At 41.3% G+C, this 19,561-nt stretch overlaps 1 protein-coding gene across 5 annotated transcripts in view; it reads left to right on the forward strand.

Moving 5' to 3' along the window:
• The window catches only part of PRIM2 (DNA primase subunit 2), a 393,899-nt gene that overhangs the window by 174,945 nt on the left and 199,393 nt on the right, over positions 1-19,561 (forward strand). For all 5 annotated transcript variants that reach the window (XM_020913550.2, XM_020913544.2, XM_070456735.1 and 2 more), the window contains exon 8: positions 11,843-11,910. In XM_020913550.2, the coding sequence (XP_020769209.1) occupies positions 11,843-11,910 (68 nt within the window). The remainder of the gene's footprint in view (positions 1-11,842; positions 11,911-19,561) is intronic.

The raw sequence follows: 19,561 nt of genomic DNA on the forward strand, positions 1-19,561 counted from the left end.
TCTCATGAGTGGTGGTTATTGGTTTTTATGTCCTAGTAAGGGAAAATTTTTTTCCTTTTCTGATTTGTTTTAAATATAGTGACCAGAAATTTTATGATCACAAGGTGAGGCAAAACATGGCTTGTCTGAGCATTATTGAAAGTGGTCAAATATTTTAAGACACTCCTTTTTAGAAGGGCTTAAGTGTAGAGATGTTTAAGTAGAGTAACAAAAGTCTATATGATAGTTGTACTTATTTTTGAAGGAAAACTGTAGGACTACTTCATGAGTAGAGAAAATAGTCTGCATTTCAGCTGAACTGGATGAAACCAACAGTGGTGCAGAGCTTTGTTGTTTCAGAACAAGCTGAGTGAGGTGTGGAGGCGCTCTGGACTGAGAACACAGGCTGCAGTGGAGATGCAGGGGAATCACAGTGCGGGAGCAGGCCACAGGGGCAGGGCAGGCCGCTCAGCTGCTCCGTGATGGACGCCTCCTGCCTTGGGTGTCAGTGTCAGTGCCTTCCCAGAGTCCGTCATGCACCGCAGTTCAGCCGTGTTGGGAGAGGAGTCGTGTTTAAGTGACTTCAAGTGCACGCCCCGAACTGTGTTTTGTCATACAGCTGTACCTGTCACTGAGGCTGTGATGACCGTCCCTGTCCACTCCTGTCGCTCCACTCCTCTGCGCCCTGTCTCCACATCCAAGCGCTCATGAAAGACCAAATTAAGGGAAAATGAGTTGTACAAAATTGAAAGGACTGACACATACATATCTTTTGTGTGTCGCTATGCTTGGTTAAGTGAGTGAAAGTCACTCAATCGTGTCCGATTCTTTGCAACCCCATGGACTGTATAGTCCATGGAATTCTCCAGGCCAGAACACTGGACTGGGTAGCCTTTCCCATCTCCAGAGGATCCTCTCAACCCAGCGATCGAACCCAGGTCTCGCGCATTGCAGGCGGATTCTTTACCAGCTGAGCCACAAAGGAAGCCCAAGAATACTGGAGTGCGTAGCCTATGCCTTCTCCAGTGGATCTTTCCAACCCAGGATTTGAACTGGGTCTCCTTCACTGCAGGCGGAATCTTTACCAATTGAGCTGTGAGGGAAGCCCTGTCTCTACACTTGGTAGTTAAATATAAGTGTGGATACTTTGACATTAAAGTCAGATTAATTTATTTAATAAATAAATTTATATAAGTGTAGGATAGAGTAGGTTGTTTAATTTGAAGTATTCAACATTAGAAATGGTACACTGCTTAGTAATATTTACAAAAGAGCTAAGATTGCCAAGTTTAACAGGCAGCTAGAGCCTGGTATTTCTAACAGGAAATAGGCTCAGCAGGAAGTTAAAGAATTCTGGACTTAAGATAAACACATGCAGTGTGAAGACCACTCATCTCTCTGGACAGTCCTTCAGACCTTTACTAGAAGCCTATAGAAATGTTTGGCAACTCCAGTGCATATAGTGGAATTTATGTGGATATTTAGGAAGCTTTATGAGAAACTTCCACATAATAAGATTCTGCTCAAGATTCATGCTTACAACAAGCAGAAAAGGAATACTTTCCTTCCAGAAAACCCGGATAAGTATACTTCTTACATTAAATAAGAAGTTGACAAATGTAAATTTAGGTAAATATGGTAGAGAGATTTTGGAATACAAAAATGATAAATGAAATTGTGATAATAATGAGAAAGGGCCATTAGAACTTCACTTATTGCCTCACAAATTTATTAAGTGAATGAAAAAATCTAGGTATTTCAGTGATGTTTAGACTCTTTGCATATAAAAATATATGGTGGAAACAAGTGTTTGGTCTGTCCCTCTGTAGTTGTGATATTACATGAAGTGACACTGGCCCTGGCCAGTGAAATGTAGCAGGAGCCAGAATCACCACAGCCAGACCCCCACCTCAAATGTACCAGCGGAGACTGTCCTCAGGGGCTGTAGGACTGAAAATGTGGTCGTGTTTTCTAAAGCTCTCAGATGGCCACGTCCGTGGGATTATGTCCTAAGGCATGTGTAAAGAATGTAAAGCACAGTGGTACTGTTTACGCAGTGGTAAGTAAAATAAACATCTTTAAGAGTAAATCAAGTGCAAGTGCAGGATACATTTTTAAAATAAATACAGGAGACTAAAAGATTAAGGCATAAAGGTCACTGTTTCCCTGGTGCTTTTTTTTTTTTATTTTTATTTTTATTATTTTTTTTTCCATTTATTTTTATTAGTTGGAGGCTAATTACTTTACATTATTGCAGTGGTTTTTGTCATACATTGAAATGAATTAGCCATGGAGTTACATGTATTCCCCATCCCGATCCCCCCTCCCACCTCCCTCTCCACCCGATCCCTCTGGGTCTTCCCAGTGCACCAGGGCTGAGCACTTGTCTCATGCATCCAACCTGGGCTGGTGATCTGTTTCACCCTAGATAATATACATGTTTCGATGCTGTTCTCTTGAAACATCCCACCCTCGCCTTCTCCCAGAGTCCACAAGTCTGTTCTGTACATCCTTTTGGTGCCTTGAGATGAATAACCCTAGGATTGGAATCTGGGTGGGGCTCCTAGCAGAGTGCTTTATGAGTATGAAAGACACGAGGAATACAGGCTTTGTTGCTGCTGCTCATTCCCACCTGAAAGAGCTGTCAGTCCTTTACCGAGGACAAACAAAAGGTCGATAGTTCAGTCTCTCAGGTGCCAATGTGAAAAACAAAATGTGTTGAATTCACTCGTCAGGTTTTCGATTTGCTTGTGAGAAGTCCTGCTGCGAAACTGCTTGCTATAGGAGCTTAAGAATTTGGTACTCAAATTATGAGAGTATTCTAGAAGTAAAATGATTTTTATGGTTGTTTTACTCTAAGGGAGAAAGTTCAGCGATCCGTGTACATTAAACACCACATATCTCTTTTTCATTCCTTTTTTCCTTGCTCAGGCAATTGTTTTACATTTTTAAATGATGTAGAGCCTCAGTAACGTGCTTAGCTTAACCTTTGAATAACAAGCTTCTTTTCACACCATAGGCTTCATGACCAGAAATCAGCCCTGGGATATCTGCTTGTACTGGTCCCAGGTTTGCTTTCTCAGTTCTTCATATCATCCAGACTCCTGAGCTGGAAATATCTTGTTAACTCTGCACTGTTTAATATTCTTTAGAAACTAAACTGCTTGGGCATACTTAGAGCTTGAGTGGAATCTGTGCATTTTGTTTGACAAGGTTGTTGGCTGGTGTTTAGAGACCATGTATTGGAAATCATGTTTGTGGGCAGTGGGGGGGGGGGGGGGGGGGCGGTGTCTCTGTGCTGAAGCATTGCACAGATGAGACCAGCTCTGCTGTGCAGATGAGTGAGGTGATGTGTCCAAGCTTGAGGAAAACCAGCGCTACAGGTGTCTGAACATGAAACCAAGGAGTAGATTGGGTTGCAGGAGTAAAAGAATGTGAATTCTCACTGTTTGGGAGTTGTAGTTGGGATCTTTTGCTATTAAAAGAAAATAAAGTTCAGAAAGATGCGTATTTTTCCATTGTTAACGTCAGTGAAGTTAAACGAGCAGCTGCTTGTAAAAGTTAATTTTACTTGATGACTGCCTCCATCCCAGTAAAGTAAGAGTGCGGTCTGTGGAACATCCTGTTCTCTCTGGAGCTGGAGCTCAGTTACTCTGAGGTCTTGGTTTACATAAATCATTGCCCTTTGGTTTCGAAGATTGTTTTCTTGACCATGAATTGTGTGTCTCTCAGAATATATATGCATGAGTGTAGTCCGTGTCTTCAGTTTACTGTAGAGAAAGGTTGGCGCACTTGATACTGACCTGATGCTCCCGGGGAGTTAGGGAGTGCCGGAGAAGACACCCCAGCTCCTGTGTAAAGTGGGAAGGACAAAACGACATTTTGGAAAGTGTCCCCTGTTTGTTTTTCATTAAAAAACAAAACAAAAACTACCTATTAGAAACCTGACATCCACACAGAAACCTGCATCTTTATTCATAATTACCAAAGCTTGGAAGCAACCAAGATGTCTTTCAGGTGGGGAATGGAAAAGTAAAGAAAGCTAGTACATGAGCTCTCAAGCTGTGAAAAACATGGAGCCAGTCTGAAAAGGCTGCATCTCGTACACGTTTCCAACTGTGTGACATTCTAGCAAATGCAGAACTCTGGAGAGGGAAAAGGTCAGTGGTTGCCCGGGATGAGGAGGGAGGAGAGGATGCGTGCGAGGAGTACAGAGTTTAGGGCAGCGAGGCCGTTTTGTGTGACACTGCAGTGGTGGGTGAGTGTCGTCACGTGTTTGTCCAAACCATCGAACGTACAGCAGCAGAAGTGAGCCTTGGTAACCCTCGGTAAACCCTTGGATGAAGGTGATGTATCATTTACTAAATGATAATCATCTTTGTAATGAGATTTATATAAGAGTCAGTAATATATAATACTTGCCAAAAAAACAGCATAAACCTTGCATTAATTCAGTGTTCTAGATGTATCTTTAATGAGAAGACATCTTAAGAGCTCACCTCTGACCTCTCAGTAATAATAAGAAATAAGATACATGTTATGCCAAATTTTTTATGATTCCCATGGAACAGCCCTGACACAGACCCTGCATTTAGGCCTTGCAGATGTAAACTCTGGTAGATCATCTTTGTCTTTCATTGTTGATGATTTGTGTGTCAAGGACGCCATTGTATTTTTCTGTCAAAACAAAGTGCTAAGACATACATAGAAACTGAAGACTATTTAAACTAGACAAATACTCATTTCAGGTTGTAGAGGAAAGTCCTTAATGCTGAAAATCTTGTTATGATTGTATATCGCTTTCTTGGAAGGCTGAAAGTTGTGATTTATTAGTTTTTGATTTAGATTTAGTTTTGCTCAAAGCAGGAATTTGAAAAGCTTTAGCATGAAAAATATATAGATAAAACTTTTTATGGTTATCAATTTTTAATTAAAGTGTAGTTGATTTGCAGTGTTGTATTAAATTCTGCTGTATAGCAAAATGATTCACTTATATACATATATACATGCTTTTTTAAAAAATATCTTTTCCATTATGGTTTATTGAAGGATATAGAATATAGTTATATGTGGAATCTAAAATATGACATAGATGAACCTAGATATTCTTTTATTTTCATCAGTTAATGGGATTACATAGTTGCAAGTTTCTGACCCCTCGTAGCCCAGCAGATATAGTAGTAGCTAGTTGGGCTTGGAGAGGACTGTCAGAAGAAACAGTGGAAACAGCAGTCCCTAAAATGAAGTTTACATTCTGTCATCAAAAGGTCAGCCGATGGCTTTCACTCTAAAGAGTTTTGGAATAGCATTATTACCTCATGTCATTAACATGCAGAGATGTATGTTCTTTTTGTTAGTATTTGCCATATATATCGAGGTGCTCCTATGTGGGTACATATATGTTTATAACTGTACTATCTTCTTCTTGGATTGAACCCTCGATCACTATGTAGTGTCCTTCGTCTAACAGTCTTTGTTTTAAAGTCTATTTTGTCTTATATGAGTATTGTTACTCTAGCTTTCTTATGAATTCCGTTTGCATGGAATACCTTCTCCTATCCCCATACTTTCAGTCTGTAAGTATCCCTAGGTCTGAGGTGGGTCTCTTTTAGACATCATATATATAGGTCTGGTTTTTGTGTCGACCCAGCCAGCCTATGTCTTTTGGCTGGTGCATTTAATCTATTTACATTTAAAGGTAATTATCAATATGCACGATGCTATTGCCATTTTCTTAATTGTTTTGGCTTTACTTTTTGTAGGTCTTTTCCTTCTCTTGTGTTTTCTGTTTAGAGTAGTTCCTTTAGCGTTTGTTTTAAAACTGGTTTAGTGGTACTGAATTCTCCTAACTCTTGCTTGTCTGTAAGACTTTTGATTTCTCCATTAAATCTGATCGAGAGTTTTGCTGGGTGGAGTGTTCTACCACGTAGACGTACACGTTTTTCCCTTTCATCACGTGAAATATATCATGCCATTCCTTTTGGGCTTGTAGAGTTTCTGTTGAGAAGTCAGCTGATAATCTTATGGGATTTCTCCTGTATGTTATTTCTCTTTTTCCCCTATTGCTTTTAATATTTTAATATTAATATTTTAATATTTTTGTCAGCTTGGTTACTATGTGTCTTGGTGTGTTCCTCCTTGGGTTTATCCTGCCTGGAACTCTCTGTGCTTCCTAGGCTTGCTTGACTGTTTCCTTTTCCTATGTTAGGTAACTTTTCAGCTATGGTCTTCAAATGTTTTCTCAGGCCCTTTCTTTCTTTCTTCTCCTTCTAGGACCCCTATAATGTGAATACTGGTGTGCTTAATGTTGTCCCAGAGGTCTCTCAGGCTGTCTTCATTTATTTCATACTTTTTTCCGTATTATATTTTGCAGCAGTGATTTCCACCTTTCTGTCTTCTAGGTCACTTATCTGTTCTTTTGCCTCAGTTATTCTGCTGTTGTTTCCTTCTAGTGTGTTGTTCATTTCTGTTTGTTTGTTCTTTAGTTTTTCTAGGTCTTTGGTAAACATTTCTTGGATCTTCTCAATCCTTGCCTTCATTCTTTTTCTGAGATCCTGGATCATCTTCACTGTCATTCTGAATTCTTTTTCTGGAAGGTTGCCTATCTCCAGTTCATTAACTTCTTTTTCTGGGAATTTATCTTGTCCCTTTATCTGGGACATAGTCCAGTTTCTTTTCATTTTGGTTAGCTTTCTGTGATTGTGGTTTTGGAGGCTATGGGATTGTAGTTCTTGCTTCTCTGCCTGCCCTCTGGTGGATGAGTGTAAGAGGCTAGTGCAGGCTTCCTGATGGGAAGAAAGGACTGGCTGTGGGGAGAACTGGGACTTGCCCTGGTGGGCAGGGCCATGCTCAGTAAAGAGTCCAGTTGTCTGCTGATGGGTGGGGCTGTGCTCCTTCCCTGTTAGTTGTTTGGCCTCAGGTGACTCAGTCCTGGAGTCTGTAGGCTTTGTGTGTGTGTTAAGTTGCTTCCTGGTGGGTGTTAAGGGGCTTCCCTGGTGGCTCAGAGGGTAAAGCATCTGCCTGCAATGTGGGAAACCTGGGTTCGATCCCTGGGTTGGGAAGATCCCCTGGAGAAGGAAATGGCAACCTACTCTGGTACTCTTGCCTGGAAAATCCCATGGATGGAGAAGCCTGTAGGCTACAGTCAGTGGTAGGCTACAGTCTATGAGGTCACAAAGAGTCAAACACAACTGAGTGACTTTATTTCACTTTAAGTTGCTTCAGTCGCATCTGACTCTGTGACTCCATGGACTGCAGCCCGTCAGACTCCTCTGTCCATGTGATTCTCCAGGCAGGAATCCTGGAGTGGATTGCCTGCCCTCTTCCAGGGAATCTTCCCAACCCAGGGATTGAACCTATGTCTCTTACCTCTCCTGCATTGGCAGGTGGGTTTTTACCACCAGTGCCAGCCAGGAAGCGCTGTGGCGGGGCTCATGGCCGCCTCCAAGAGGACTTAGCCCAACGTATGGTCCCAGGACTGCTGTCGCTGGTGCCCCATCCCTGTGGCAGGCCACTGAGGACCCATCCTCCACAGGAGACCCTCAGACACTGACAGGAAGGTCTGGCTCAGTCTCCTGTAGGGTCACTGCTCCTTTCCCCTAGGTCCTGGTGCATACAGGGTTTATTTGTGCCCTCCTAGAGTGCAGTCTCTGTTTCCCCCAGTTCTGTGGGAGTCCTGTGATCAAATCGCAGTGGGGCCCAAAGCCTTCACAGCAGTGCAAGAGTGTCTTTGGTGTTATAGATCTCCAGTTTGTGGGTTGCCCACCTGGCAGGTATGAGATTTGATTTTATTGTGATTGCACCCCTCCTACTGTCTTGTGGCTTCTCCTTTGTCCTTGGAAGTGGCGTATCTTTTTTTTGGTGGGTTCCAGTGTCCTCCTGTTGATGGTTGTTGAACAGCTAGTTGAGATTTTCGTGTTCTTGCAGAAGATGAGCTCACGTCCTTCTATGGTGCTTGAACCAATCTTGTAAGATGTATTTTTAATACTAAAATAAATGAATAATCTTTGGTAGCTCATTTTATCATTTTGAAAACAAGACTAGGTTTATTCTTGAAGGCAGGAATTTTATTCTCACCTCTGACATTATTCCCATTCACTGGGGTTTCAGTTTCATTGCCAAAACCCTGATCTGAGATGTGTGCTCTTTTTGAAAATGCTAATTGTTTTACAAGTTGAAAGCAGAACCTTTGGAAAACTCAAAAATCTTCCTTGAGATGATTTTACCCAGAACATTGATCCTTGTTTTAGGAATTACTGTTGTAAGTGATTCAAACTTGGAGATAGGTTTTGGGGGTTGGGAAGAGGTGGGCAGAGGACCGGATCGTTGAGGCTGTGTTTCAGAAACTGGAGCTGGGGCCCGACTCTGCCTGCGTGTCTGCTGGAGACGCTGAGCAGTCGTCCGCTTTGTCTTGGCAGTTCAGCACAAGCGCCCGTTTCTAGGAAGCTATCTGATGAGAGAGTAGGTGTGATGATGTTAGCCTGAGGGAATTTTAAGTGATTTTAACTCAGGGAGTGGGTAACTTTCATTCTGAAAATTTCATTCTAGCCTTGGTGTAGAAGGAAAGAATTGAGGCAGAAACATGGTGAGTGGAGATGCTGTCTCCATAGTCCAGGACAAAGGAAACTGAGGCTCAGGTGGAGATGGGAGTCTGATTTAGAAATATTTCCTATAGGGATTGAAGAGATAATTATAAATATTTTGCTGGTGTTTCTGTCTGCTTGCTTTCATTTAGGAAACATGGCTTGATTAGGAATCATGCTACATGGATTGACAGGAGCAACTGAAAAAGCCTAGACTGTCTGCTTCATCTGTTTTCAGAAAATTGATTTTGAAATATCTAAATAAATTATTTTAACCATTTTAGAGCATAGCTTTAGTTCTGAACCATGAAACCTCTTGAACAATGAAAATGACATTTTGAAAAGAGATTTGACATTAGCAGATATAGGGTGTAGTAAAGTATTTTGTTTATAAAACTTTAATAAAATTTTATTGTCATGAACTAGTAGACTTAACATTTCTTGGGGATACTGAGAGTCTTTTGGTTGCACTGAAATTGCAGCAGACTGTCTCACTTTATTAACTGTTCATATGTTTTGACTCACAAAATTAGGATTTTTTTCATTATTATTAGATACAATATATAAAAAATGACTTCATATTTTGCATTTTGGTTAACATTTTTTCACAATATAGTATTTATTAGATGTTTTTAAAGCAATAGTTTTATTTATAGAGTGTTGAAAATTAGGTTTGAAAAATTAATTCATGAATTACTTTTAATTAACAAAATGATTAAAGAGACAGGTTATCCTATATATATGCTGAAGCTGAAACTCCAGTACTATGGCCACCTGATGCAAAGAGCTGACTCATTTGAAAAGACCCTAATGCTGGGAATGATTGAAGGCGGGAGGAGAAGGGGAGGACAGAGGATGGGATGGTTGGATGGCATCACCGAATCAACGGACATGAATTTGAGTAAACTCTGGGAGTTGGTGATGGACACAGAAGCCTGGCACGCTGCAGTCCATGGGCTTGCAAAGAGTCAGACACGACAGAGCAACTGAACTGAACTGATTGCTTGTATAAAACCAGAGGATATCCTTCAGTTTCTTTTTTTGTCTTAAGAAGGTTTTCTTTTGTGAACTATCAAATGATTTATTAGTAGAATACAAGAGCTATGTATTTGATACAGTTGAATCCAAAAGAAATCCTTTACTTTTGGTGTTTTATTTAAGTGACTTAAGTATCTTATTACTTTCAATGAATGTTTTAAATTTCTTTAGTTCAGATTCTTATAGAATAAGAGGACTTTCTCAAGAAAAGAGAGAAATACAGGCACAGGGACATATAATGTTAATATTATTGCACTAAAATGTATCAGAGGCTCACATTTCCATGATACACATTCAACCTGACACACAATATTTAGGAATAAGTCTTTGGCTCTTACGTTTTGTTTATAGATCACTTGGGGGTCATATTTCAGTGTTGAATACTTTGAATTGCCTTCAGATCATTTCAGTTCAGTCACTCAGTTGTGTCCGACTCTTTTTGACCCCATGGACTGCAACACGCCAGGCCTCCCTGTCCATCACCAACTCCCGGAGTTTACTCAAACTCATGTCCATCAAATCGGTGATGCCATCCAGCCATCTCCTCCTCTGTCATCCCCTTCTTCTCCTGCCTTCTATCTTTCCCAGCATGAGGGTCTTTAACAAAGAGTCAGTTCTTCATATCAGGTGGCCAAAGTATTGGAGTTTCAGCTTCACATCAGTCCTTCCAATGAACACCCAGGACTGATCTCCTTTAGGATGGACTGGTTGGATCTCCTTGCAGTCCAGGGGACTCTCAAGAGTCTTCTCCAACACCACAGTTCAAAAGCATCAATTCTTTGGCACTCAGCTCTCTTTATAGTCCAAGTCTCACATCCATACATGATTACTGCAAAAACCATATTTTGACTAGATGGACATTTATTGGCAAAGTATTGTCTCTGCTTTTTAATAAGCTGTTTAGGTTGGTCATAATTATTCTTCCAAGGAGCAAGCATCTTTTAATTTCATGGCTGCAGTCACCATCTACAGTGATTCTGGAGCCCCCCAAAATAAAGTCTGTCACTGTTTCCATTATTTCCTCATCTATTTGCCATGAAGTGATGGGACCGGATGTCATAATCTTTTTCTGAATGTTGAGTTTTAAGCCAGCTTTTCCACTCTCCTCTTTCACTTTCATCAAGAAGCTCTTTAGTTCTTCTTCACTTTCTGCCCTCAGGATGGTGTCATCTGCATATCTGAGGTTATTGATATTTCTCCCAGCAATCTTGATTCCAACTTGTGCTTCATCCAGCCCAGCATTTCTCATGATGTATTCTGCATATAAGTTAAATAAGCAGGATGACAATATACAGACTTGATGTACTCCTTTCCCAATTTGGAACCAGTCTGTTGTTCCATGTCCAGTTCTAACTGTTGCTTCCTGACCTGCATACAGATTTCTCAGAAGGCAGATCAGGTGGTCTGGTATTCCCATCTTTTGAAGTATTTCCCACAGTTTGCTGTGATCCATGCAGTCAAAGGCTTTGACATAGTCTATAAAGCAGATATAGATGTTTTTCTGGATTTCTCTTGCTTTTTCGATGATCCAGCAGATGTTGGCAATTTGATCTCTGGTTCCTCTGCTTTTTTAAAATCCAGCTTGAACATCTGGAAGTTCATGGTTCATGTGTTGTTGAAGCCTGGCTTGGAGAATTTTGAGCATTACTTTGCTAAAGTGTGAGATGTGTGAATTGCCTTAGTATGTTTATAAGATATTCTTGGTTTCTTACAGTAACATGGTTGTCAAAATGAAGGAATGAATGAGTGTGTGTGTGTGTATGTATGTATGTGTGTGCATACACTTCTGCATGTAACCAGTTTCACAGTGACTGAGCAATAAGTGAAAGTCTCTCTCCCTGATTTCTTTATCATCCTAGGATTTAGTGCTATGTGATTGGTTGCTATAAATTTAGAAGTTTTTCCATTTTTACTTTGAAAGATAATATTTTTGTGACCAGAGGCTTTTTCATGAACTCAGGTGGATACTCCCCTCTTACTCTCTGTTTTGCCCCCTTTTTGTTTACTTCCAGACTCAGGCACATATGTAAGATTGACTCTGTAAAACTGGTCACATGGTTAGCTTTAGTGCAAGAATGGATCAGCTTTCTTTAGAATTCTTTGATTTAAAAATTAGAACAGTGTCCTTAAATTTTAGGAACACCCTCCTCTTCCATTCTCTTGTCCCCATTTTGCATTTATTATTCAGATAAGTTCAGTCTGAGGCCTTTGGTGTGGTTATTCACCCACTTCTCTGCTTTCAGTTAACAGCCAGGTCCTTGCCTGCCGTGCAGTCCGACGAGAGACTCCAGCCTCTGCTCAACCACCTCAGGTAACAACACCGAGGCCACCCTGTCGTGCTTGTAAGTGCAGCCCCAGCACAGTGGGTGAAGCGCCTTTCAGGCTAGAAACTTTACAAAGGTTTTCTGTTTTCCTTTTCTTTCTTTCTTTCTTTCCCCCTTCAATTCTGTGGTTTAAGTTCTTAGTGCCATGTGCTTGTTACTCTTGACTTCAGGGTACTATAGAAAGTTCTTTTATTGAATAACAGTGTGTAGAACTGGTTGTTAAGTTAAAATGAGTACCGGTGACTGACTTGAGAAAGATTTCAAAGGGAATGAGCCAATTTCTTAACTGTGAGACTAAGGCAGACTTGAGGAACCTGCATATATTTTATTGGGAGTAGTTGAGATAAGTTTTATTTGTTTTCTGAATTAAAAAAAAACTATCCTCATTATTTAAAAAGCAAACTTAGAAAATACAGAAAAGGAGGAAGAAAAGCATGTAATCACTATACTTTATATAATTAGCTATTTTTTTCATTTTTTTCTGTTATTAGAATGTCTCCAAAAGCTTAATTTTATTTTCTTGTGTGGTTATCCTGTAATGTATTTATCGTTCATTGCAGAGTAGACCACTTTTCATTCTTTTCACTAGTACAAAAAATGCTGTATGTAAACCTTTATCTGTATTTTTGATCATATCCTTAGCATAGGTTTTCAAAAGTGGAATTTGTCAAAGCATATGAATCATTTTAAAGATTTAAGTGTATTTATTTCTTTTTCAAAAACCTTATTCTACTTATGCTTTCATGTACAAGATCCTCCATGTTGCTGTACCCTGAACAGATGAGACAGTGAGAACAGTTGCTAATTTAATAAGTTTTCCATAGAGATACTATTGGTATTATATACCTTGCATTGACTGTATTAAGGGTGATTTTAAAACATTTTAATTATCCATTTTATTTTAAGGTATTTTTAATTCTCTGTATCTTTGCCCATTTATTTATAGCATTTCTTGGTTTTATATGATCTTATGTACTTTAGATATAAATACCAGCTTCCCTGGTGGCTCAGCAGGTAAAGAATCCCTCTGTAATGCAGGAAACACAAGAGACATGGATGGGTTTGATCCCTGGGTTGGGAGGATCCCCTGGAGGAGGAAATGGCAACCTACTCCGGTATTCTTGCAGGGAGACTCCCCATGAACAGAGAAGCCTGGTGGACTACCGTACATAGGGTCACAAAGAGTCAGATAGGACTGAGCAAATGAGCACACACTGTAGATATAAAGGATAGTAACTCTTCATTATTTTTGTTACAAACATTTTTTTCTGAAAGTTTTTTTTTTTATTATGTTGCATTATCTAGCTTGCCTAAATTTTCAAGTTTTATGTAGCTAAGCACCTTTAGTGTTTTCCTTTATGGTTTCTTTTTATTCTTCTGAAACCTAGAGTGCCACTGCTTGGTCAGAAATTGGCCTGGAGTTTATTTCCAGTATCTTTCAGTATTGCTCATCCTTCCCCCTGACTCCGAGGTCCCGCTTTTCCTCCTCTCCTGCCTTCTCTGCAGTGGGGAGGGTGGGGTCCAGGCTAACATTTCTTGAGGGACTGAAGCAGCCTGAATACTGTACAGTTGTCAAGCTTCCTGAAAGCTCTGTGTCCTGGAGGTGTCCTTTTCCCACCCCCAGCCCAACCCCTTGTGTCTCCCTCTGGCACTGGCTTTGCCCTCTCTATACCATTTCACATCATCGCTGCAGGGATTCTGTCTCCCCAGTTTCCCACGGGATGACCTGAGAACACCTCAGCCTGGCCTCCGAGGTCCTTCTGGAAGGAGCCGGCCTGACTCTGGACTTTGTCTCAGTGCCCACACTCTGACTTCTGCCAGCGAGGCCCCTGGGGCTCCTCCCGAGTGCCAGGCCTGTGCCCGCCCCCTGCAGGGACTGCTCTTCCCCCTTCCTCTACTTCTGTGACCCGACTAAAGACCACTTGTCCTCTTCGTTTGCCTCCTCTGATGAGCTCTTCCAGACCACCTGGTTCTCACCCTGCTCCTGCCCAGCGTCCATTCGTGTTTTTACGTGCGTTCCTGTAATAACCAGTGGCTCCTGTGTCACAGGACTTGGGCTGTCGTCATCGCTTGCTGCTTCATCTGATTTCTCCAGTAAAGTATGAGAGCTGCAAAGTGCCTTTCATAATAGGTCTTCCGTATGTGTTTTGTTGAATGAATGATTATATATTATACCAGTGATATTTTCAAAAATAATTTTCTCATTTATTTATAACTGCGCTAGTTCTCTGTTGCTTCGTGTGGGCTTTGTCGTAGTTGAGGTGAGTAGGGCCTGCCCTTTGTTGAGGTGTGAGGGCTTCTCATGGCCGTGGCTTCTCCTGTTGCCGTGCACAGGCTCTGGGGCGCGTGGGCTTCGGAAGTTGCAGCTCTCAGGCTCTCGAGTGCGGGCTCAGTAGTTGTACTGCAGGGGCATGTAGGATGTTGCCGGACCAGTGAGTGAACCCGTGTCCCCTGCATTGGTAGGTGGATTCTTACCCACTGTGCCACCAAGCAAGTCCTATTTTGTTGCTTTTTTCCTGCATGAAGTTTTTATAATTTATAAATCATATTATTACAGTTCTTTCTCCTGTGAAACCACTAGTTCAGAAGACATAGACCTAAAGGGTTGGATCTTACTTCTAGTCAGTGCTCATTCCTGTGCAATAATGATGGATTCTTCTTCCTCTGCCCCCAGTGGTCGTTGTCAACACGAATTTAGATTGACTACTGACACTTTGAATCCTTGAAACATGCACAAACTGTACATTCATTTAGGGCTTTCATTCTCTGTGGAATTCACTCTTGGCTGGTTGCTGGGCAACCAGGGCTGGATGCTACATGTGATATGCACCAACCGATGTTGCTGTTTTTATTATTTTTAAATCTAATGGTTTCTTGTTTCATTACCATGTCAGAATCATCTGTATGTAGGGAGTAGCTGATGTGCATAGTTTGACACTTTCTATTATACAAAGTAACCTTGTGAAAGTCTTTCCAGCATACTGAATTGTCTCTTTTGGCTGTTTAAATATAATGTTTTTCTCTTACCTTCTTTTTGCTTAGATCAGAATAGGAAAGAGTACTGTTTAGTTTGAAAGATCATAATGATAATCTTGTTAGAAAAAATAATCATCATTCATTTGTATGAACTGTATAGTTTAAATATAACCTAGAGGGGAAGAACATTAGGAGGTTGAAATTGAAATCATTATTAGGTCTAATTTTGTTTAGTGCCTTTAATGATCAAAGAGGAATGATGAGTAGCATTTTAATTAAATTTGTCAATAAAACTAATATGGTAGATGACACCAATACCTGTAAAAATGAAAGTACCTATAGGGAAATTCTCAAGTCATTTTACAGGATTTAGACGTTGAAAGAGAATTATTATAACATTTTGCCAACCTAGTATTTTAGGATATTGCTTAACAATATACATAATTCTGAGAATGTAGAGGCACTGTGCCTAGATTTTCCAAGCTGAATTTACTTCTATAGTTAAAAGTTAAATTAACCACAGGAAAGCATTTTGCTTCAATCTCTTATGGAAATGCAAGCTCTTCATTAGTGGGCATCCATCAGGAACTGAGTGCCTGTATTGTGCTTGGAATGAAAAAATAAGACACAATTTATGTTCTCAAGAAATTTACATTTTGATTTCATTTAAGTGTGCGATTCATGGGGTCGCAAAGAGTCAGACATGACTGAACGACTGAACTGAACTGAAGTGTGTTTAATTTCATTCAAGAGGTTTATGAATGTAATGTGTAAGTGCCTGTGGCAGAAGGTAGTAGAACAAAATGGTGAATATGTTTTTCAATTAAGTTCTTGGTGAAAATGAAAAATGTGTTTTATTTTTACTTAAAAAAACTGAAGGAAATTTTTGGCCAACCCAATAAAATTTGGAAAAATAGAAACGAATTCTGCCTCACTAATATAACTGCTGCTGGGTTTTTGTTGTAATTGTTGTGATCTCTGTGCATATTTTTATGTAATAATAATTTAAATGGTTAAACTTTAGAAACATTCTTTTTCACTTAAAATGTCATACCTATATGATAAAGGAGAAGATTACTTTTCATGGCTCTAATTTTAAGTGATTTGTAATATTTAGTTGAGGATATATATATCTATCTTTATGTCACCGTTCCCATTTTACTGGATATTTAGGCTTTTTTCTTGACTAAACCTGTGAAGAAAAACTGCAGACTCTGAGCAGCGTCTGTGACCAGGAGCGGCCCTGGTGGAGAAGGGGCACTGCGCTGACCGTGAAGGGGAGGTGTCGCCCGGCAGCAGGCAGGGCGGGGAGCGGGACCTGGGCCGGCAGACCGCGTCTCCTTCCTGGGGCAGGAGTGGCGAGAGAGTGGCCACGCTCCTAACAAGGGAGTCAGTCACTTGATGAAGACAGAATTCAGAATAATGAGTTTTAAACCTTACAGTGCGTCTGGATTAGGAAATTTTATTGTAGCCCTAACAAATTATCAGAAATTGAATGGATCAAAACAGCACTTACTTTTTTCATACAGGTCAGAAATGTGACTTGGGCCTCCCCAGGCTAAATTCGAGATGTCAGCAGGGCTGTGGCTCCTGTTGGAGGCTCTGGGGCAGAATCTGCTGCTATGCTTACCTGCGTTGTTGGCCGGGTTTAGTTCCTCGAGGAGGTGGGCCTGAGGTTCCCCCTCCCTTGCAGGCTGCTGCCAGGGCCGCGTTCCTGCCTCTGCCGCCCTCGCCCCCGTGGCCACTCTGTGGTCCTCCATGTGGTCCCCTCCCTCAGCCCGCAGCAGTGTAACAGTCCCTCTCGTTTGCAAGGGTGACTTTATTTGGCTTCGTATCTGCCTCCTCCCTGAGAAAGCTTTCTGCTTTATAGGCTCATGTGGTTGGATTGCCCACATGGATACCCAGGAGAATCACCCCACCTCAAGGTCCTGCATCTTAATTACATCTTCAGTGGCCTTTTTGCTATATAACCTAACGTGTTCATGGATGAACATCTTTGGAAGCCATTGATCTGCCTATTACAGTGAGGGTTTTCTCTTGGATTGAAGACAGCTTTTACTATCATTCCCTTTCATCAGTTTTACAAGTAAACCACTTCATATATGTACAATACTGAATTACCCTGGGGTTTTATAGTTAGGTCACTTTGTTAGCTTAATATGTTGGAAAGTTGAAAAAACGGTTAACTGATTTTTATAAGAATATAAAGTACTGATTTTCTTTTCAGTGAAAGAAGATAGGAAAATCTTTCCTTGCTTGTTCAACTGGCCATCCAGCCAAGGCCAAAGGATACCTTTGTAAATAGTAGACTTTGTAATGAGATTGTATGTTTTGGTGCTGACTTGGGAGTATAGATGCAGGGTCACAAATCTTTTAGCATCTGAAGAGTTAGTTTTGTTTATCATTGATTTAACACATATTACAAGGACTACTTGGTGCCAGATATAATGTTAGGTTCTAAGGATACGTATTCACTTTTGAACTTACACAACTGATTGTTGGTCAGAAAAGAGAATCTTGACTAAAGTAATCACAGTGAGCTATGGTGACTGTTAGTGTAGAAGTGGACCGGACTCTGGGCTCACAGCCCCCATGGTACTGTGTCCACGCAGCTTGTTTCCAGCCCGAGGGTCATGTGTCCGTTCATCTCCTGAGTCCAGGGTTTCTTAGGCATTTATGCCTTGTGGATGCTGTCAGTCTTCCTGGAAAGCAGTTTATGATTATTTATGTTTTTCAAGTAGTTTCATTGCCTGTAGTTATTAAATTCCCCATTCTTTACTCTTTGAGTTTCTTTAAAATATTGATTGTCCTGTAGTTGAATAACAAAGAAAATTATTTTACACTGTGTTAGGCATAAAGCCCTAACAGAGTACAAAATGGTGACGATATTATGGAAAACGGTTTTCCTTAAACACCTGAGAAAACGTGGTAGTTACTGTGATATATTAGCAGCTAAAGAGCTTTGCAGTAGAACTTTCTGTGATGATGGAAGTGTTCTGTACCTGCGCCATTCAACCCAGTAGCCAGCAGCTGCTTAGGCTGTTGCCTACTTGAAGTATAGCTCCTGTGTTTCTATTTTAATTCATTTAAATTTAAGTAGTCGGTCTAACTGATGCTTATTGGATTAGACAACACATTTCTCTGTCATACTTGAAGTGTGTTTAGATAATCATGTATTTTAAAGAGTATACTAACGGTTTTTAGATGAATGGATTTGGATTTCTCAGTCTGTGATGGTCGTGCCCACGGTCCTGGGGCTCGGGCCGTGGCAGCCCCGCCCCCGGGGTAGGTGGACGCATCGCCCGGAGCCGCCCTCCGCGCTGGCGTTGTGGAAGGAGCGCGGTCAGGGATGTTCAGGCTGCACAGTGGGTGAGCTGGGGTCCTTCCTGGGTCTGTGAGCTGCCTGGTGGCACATGTGACCTGTGGAAATTTGCAAGTCTACATGTTTGTGTTCTGGCAACCGGACACAATTCACGGTAAAAACAAAACTAAATTTGATAGATTGGACTGAGGTAAGCCAGACAGCCCAGACTCACCAAAGGTGAACGGTGCCCTCTCAGCTGTTTGTAGCCACTGTGTAGAAAGTAGCTCTAAAAAGATAATACAAAGGGAATAAGAAGCCCGTTTGTAATTGAGCTGCTGTGGTCCTCGGTGGGCAGCAGACACGCCGTCCACAGGAGGCCCCCGGGGACCTGGGTCATAGGGCGTGCTGTGCCCCCAGCCTCATGGGGGCCCCTCCTGGTTGCCAGCCAGCATTCCTGGGCCTCTGTCATGCTCTCGGCTCTGTTTGCCTCGCAGCAGTGTCACTGGCTGAAATTGTCATTTTTATGTGTTCATTTGATTTTGGTGTTTGTCCGTGATGTATGCTCCATGAGAGCAAGGCGTCTGTCTCTCCTGTTTTTCTTTCTCCCTGTTATGGCAACATGGCTGCACCTCAGGGAGACTCCTGGATGAGCCAGTGCTGGGAGAAGACCCTTTTAGGTTTTAAAATTTACCTCTCACTTAGGTTTTTTAAGCTACTAAATGTTGAGATTGAATGAGATGGTAGTTTAGACAAAACATTGGTGAATTTTGTCAGTTCCAAGGAAGCTCTTGGAAATAGTAAAGAAACACTCTTTATACTTTGTAGAAATTCAGTGCTGGTTTTACCTTTTGTTTTGGGAATTGGGACTCTTTCTCAGTCAGTAGCTAACTGGGGAGAGTCCTTTCTTTCTTTTTGTCTGTGTGATTTTAGAAAGACCCCCATGTTTTTCCTCCAGTGACATATACAATTGTTGAAGACTGTATTTAAAAACAGAATAAAACCAAACCTGTTATGAACCTTGCTATTTTGATCTGTGAAATGACAGCCTTAGCGTGATGAGCCATTGGTAATGGTTGTGCAAGAGCAAAGAAGTGTGCAGGAAGCGTGTGACGGGGTCTCTGGATGTGACTTGTCGTAATCATCCTCATTAGCTGTCCTCTTCATCTCCTCTTCCTCCGAAACCCCACCAAACCCCAATCTCGTGTTGCTGGTTTTCTGTTATTAGGGGATAGCTGTGATTGGGCATTGTAGTGTGCCTCAGCCTGTGACAGCCCATCTCAGAAGTGTTCCCCCCTCTGTGAGTTGTGGGGGAATGAGACGATGACCGTCAGTTCAGTGTCTTAGTTCCACTGGATGTT

Source organism: Odocoileus virginianus, chromosome 27 (genome assembly GCF_023699985.2).
Source record: "Odocoileus virginianus isolate 20LAN1187 ecotype Illinois chromosome 27, Ovbor_1.2, whole genome shotgun sequence".
Classification (NCBI taxonomy): Eukaryota; Metazoa; Chordata; class Mammalia; order Artiodactyla; family Cervidae; genus Odocoileus; species Odocoileus virginianus.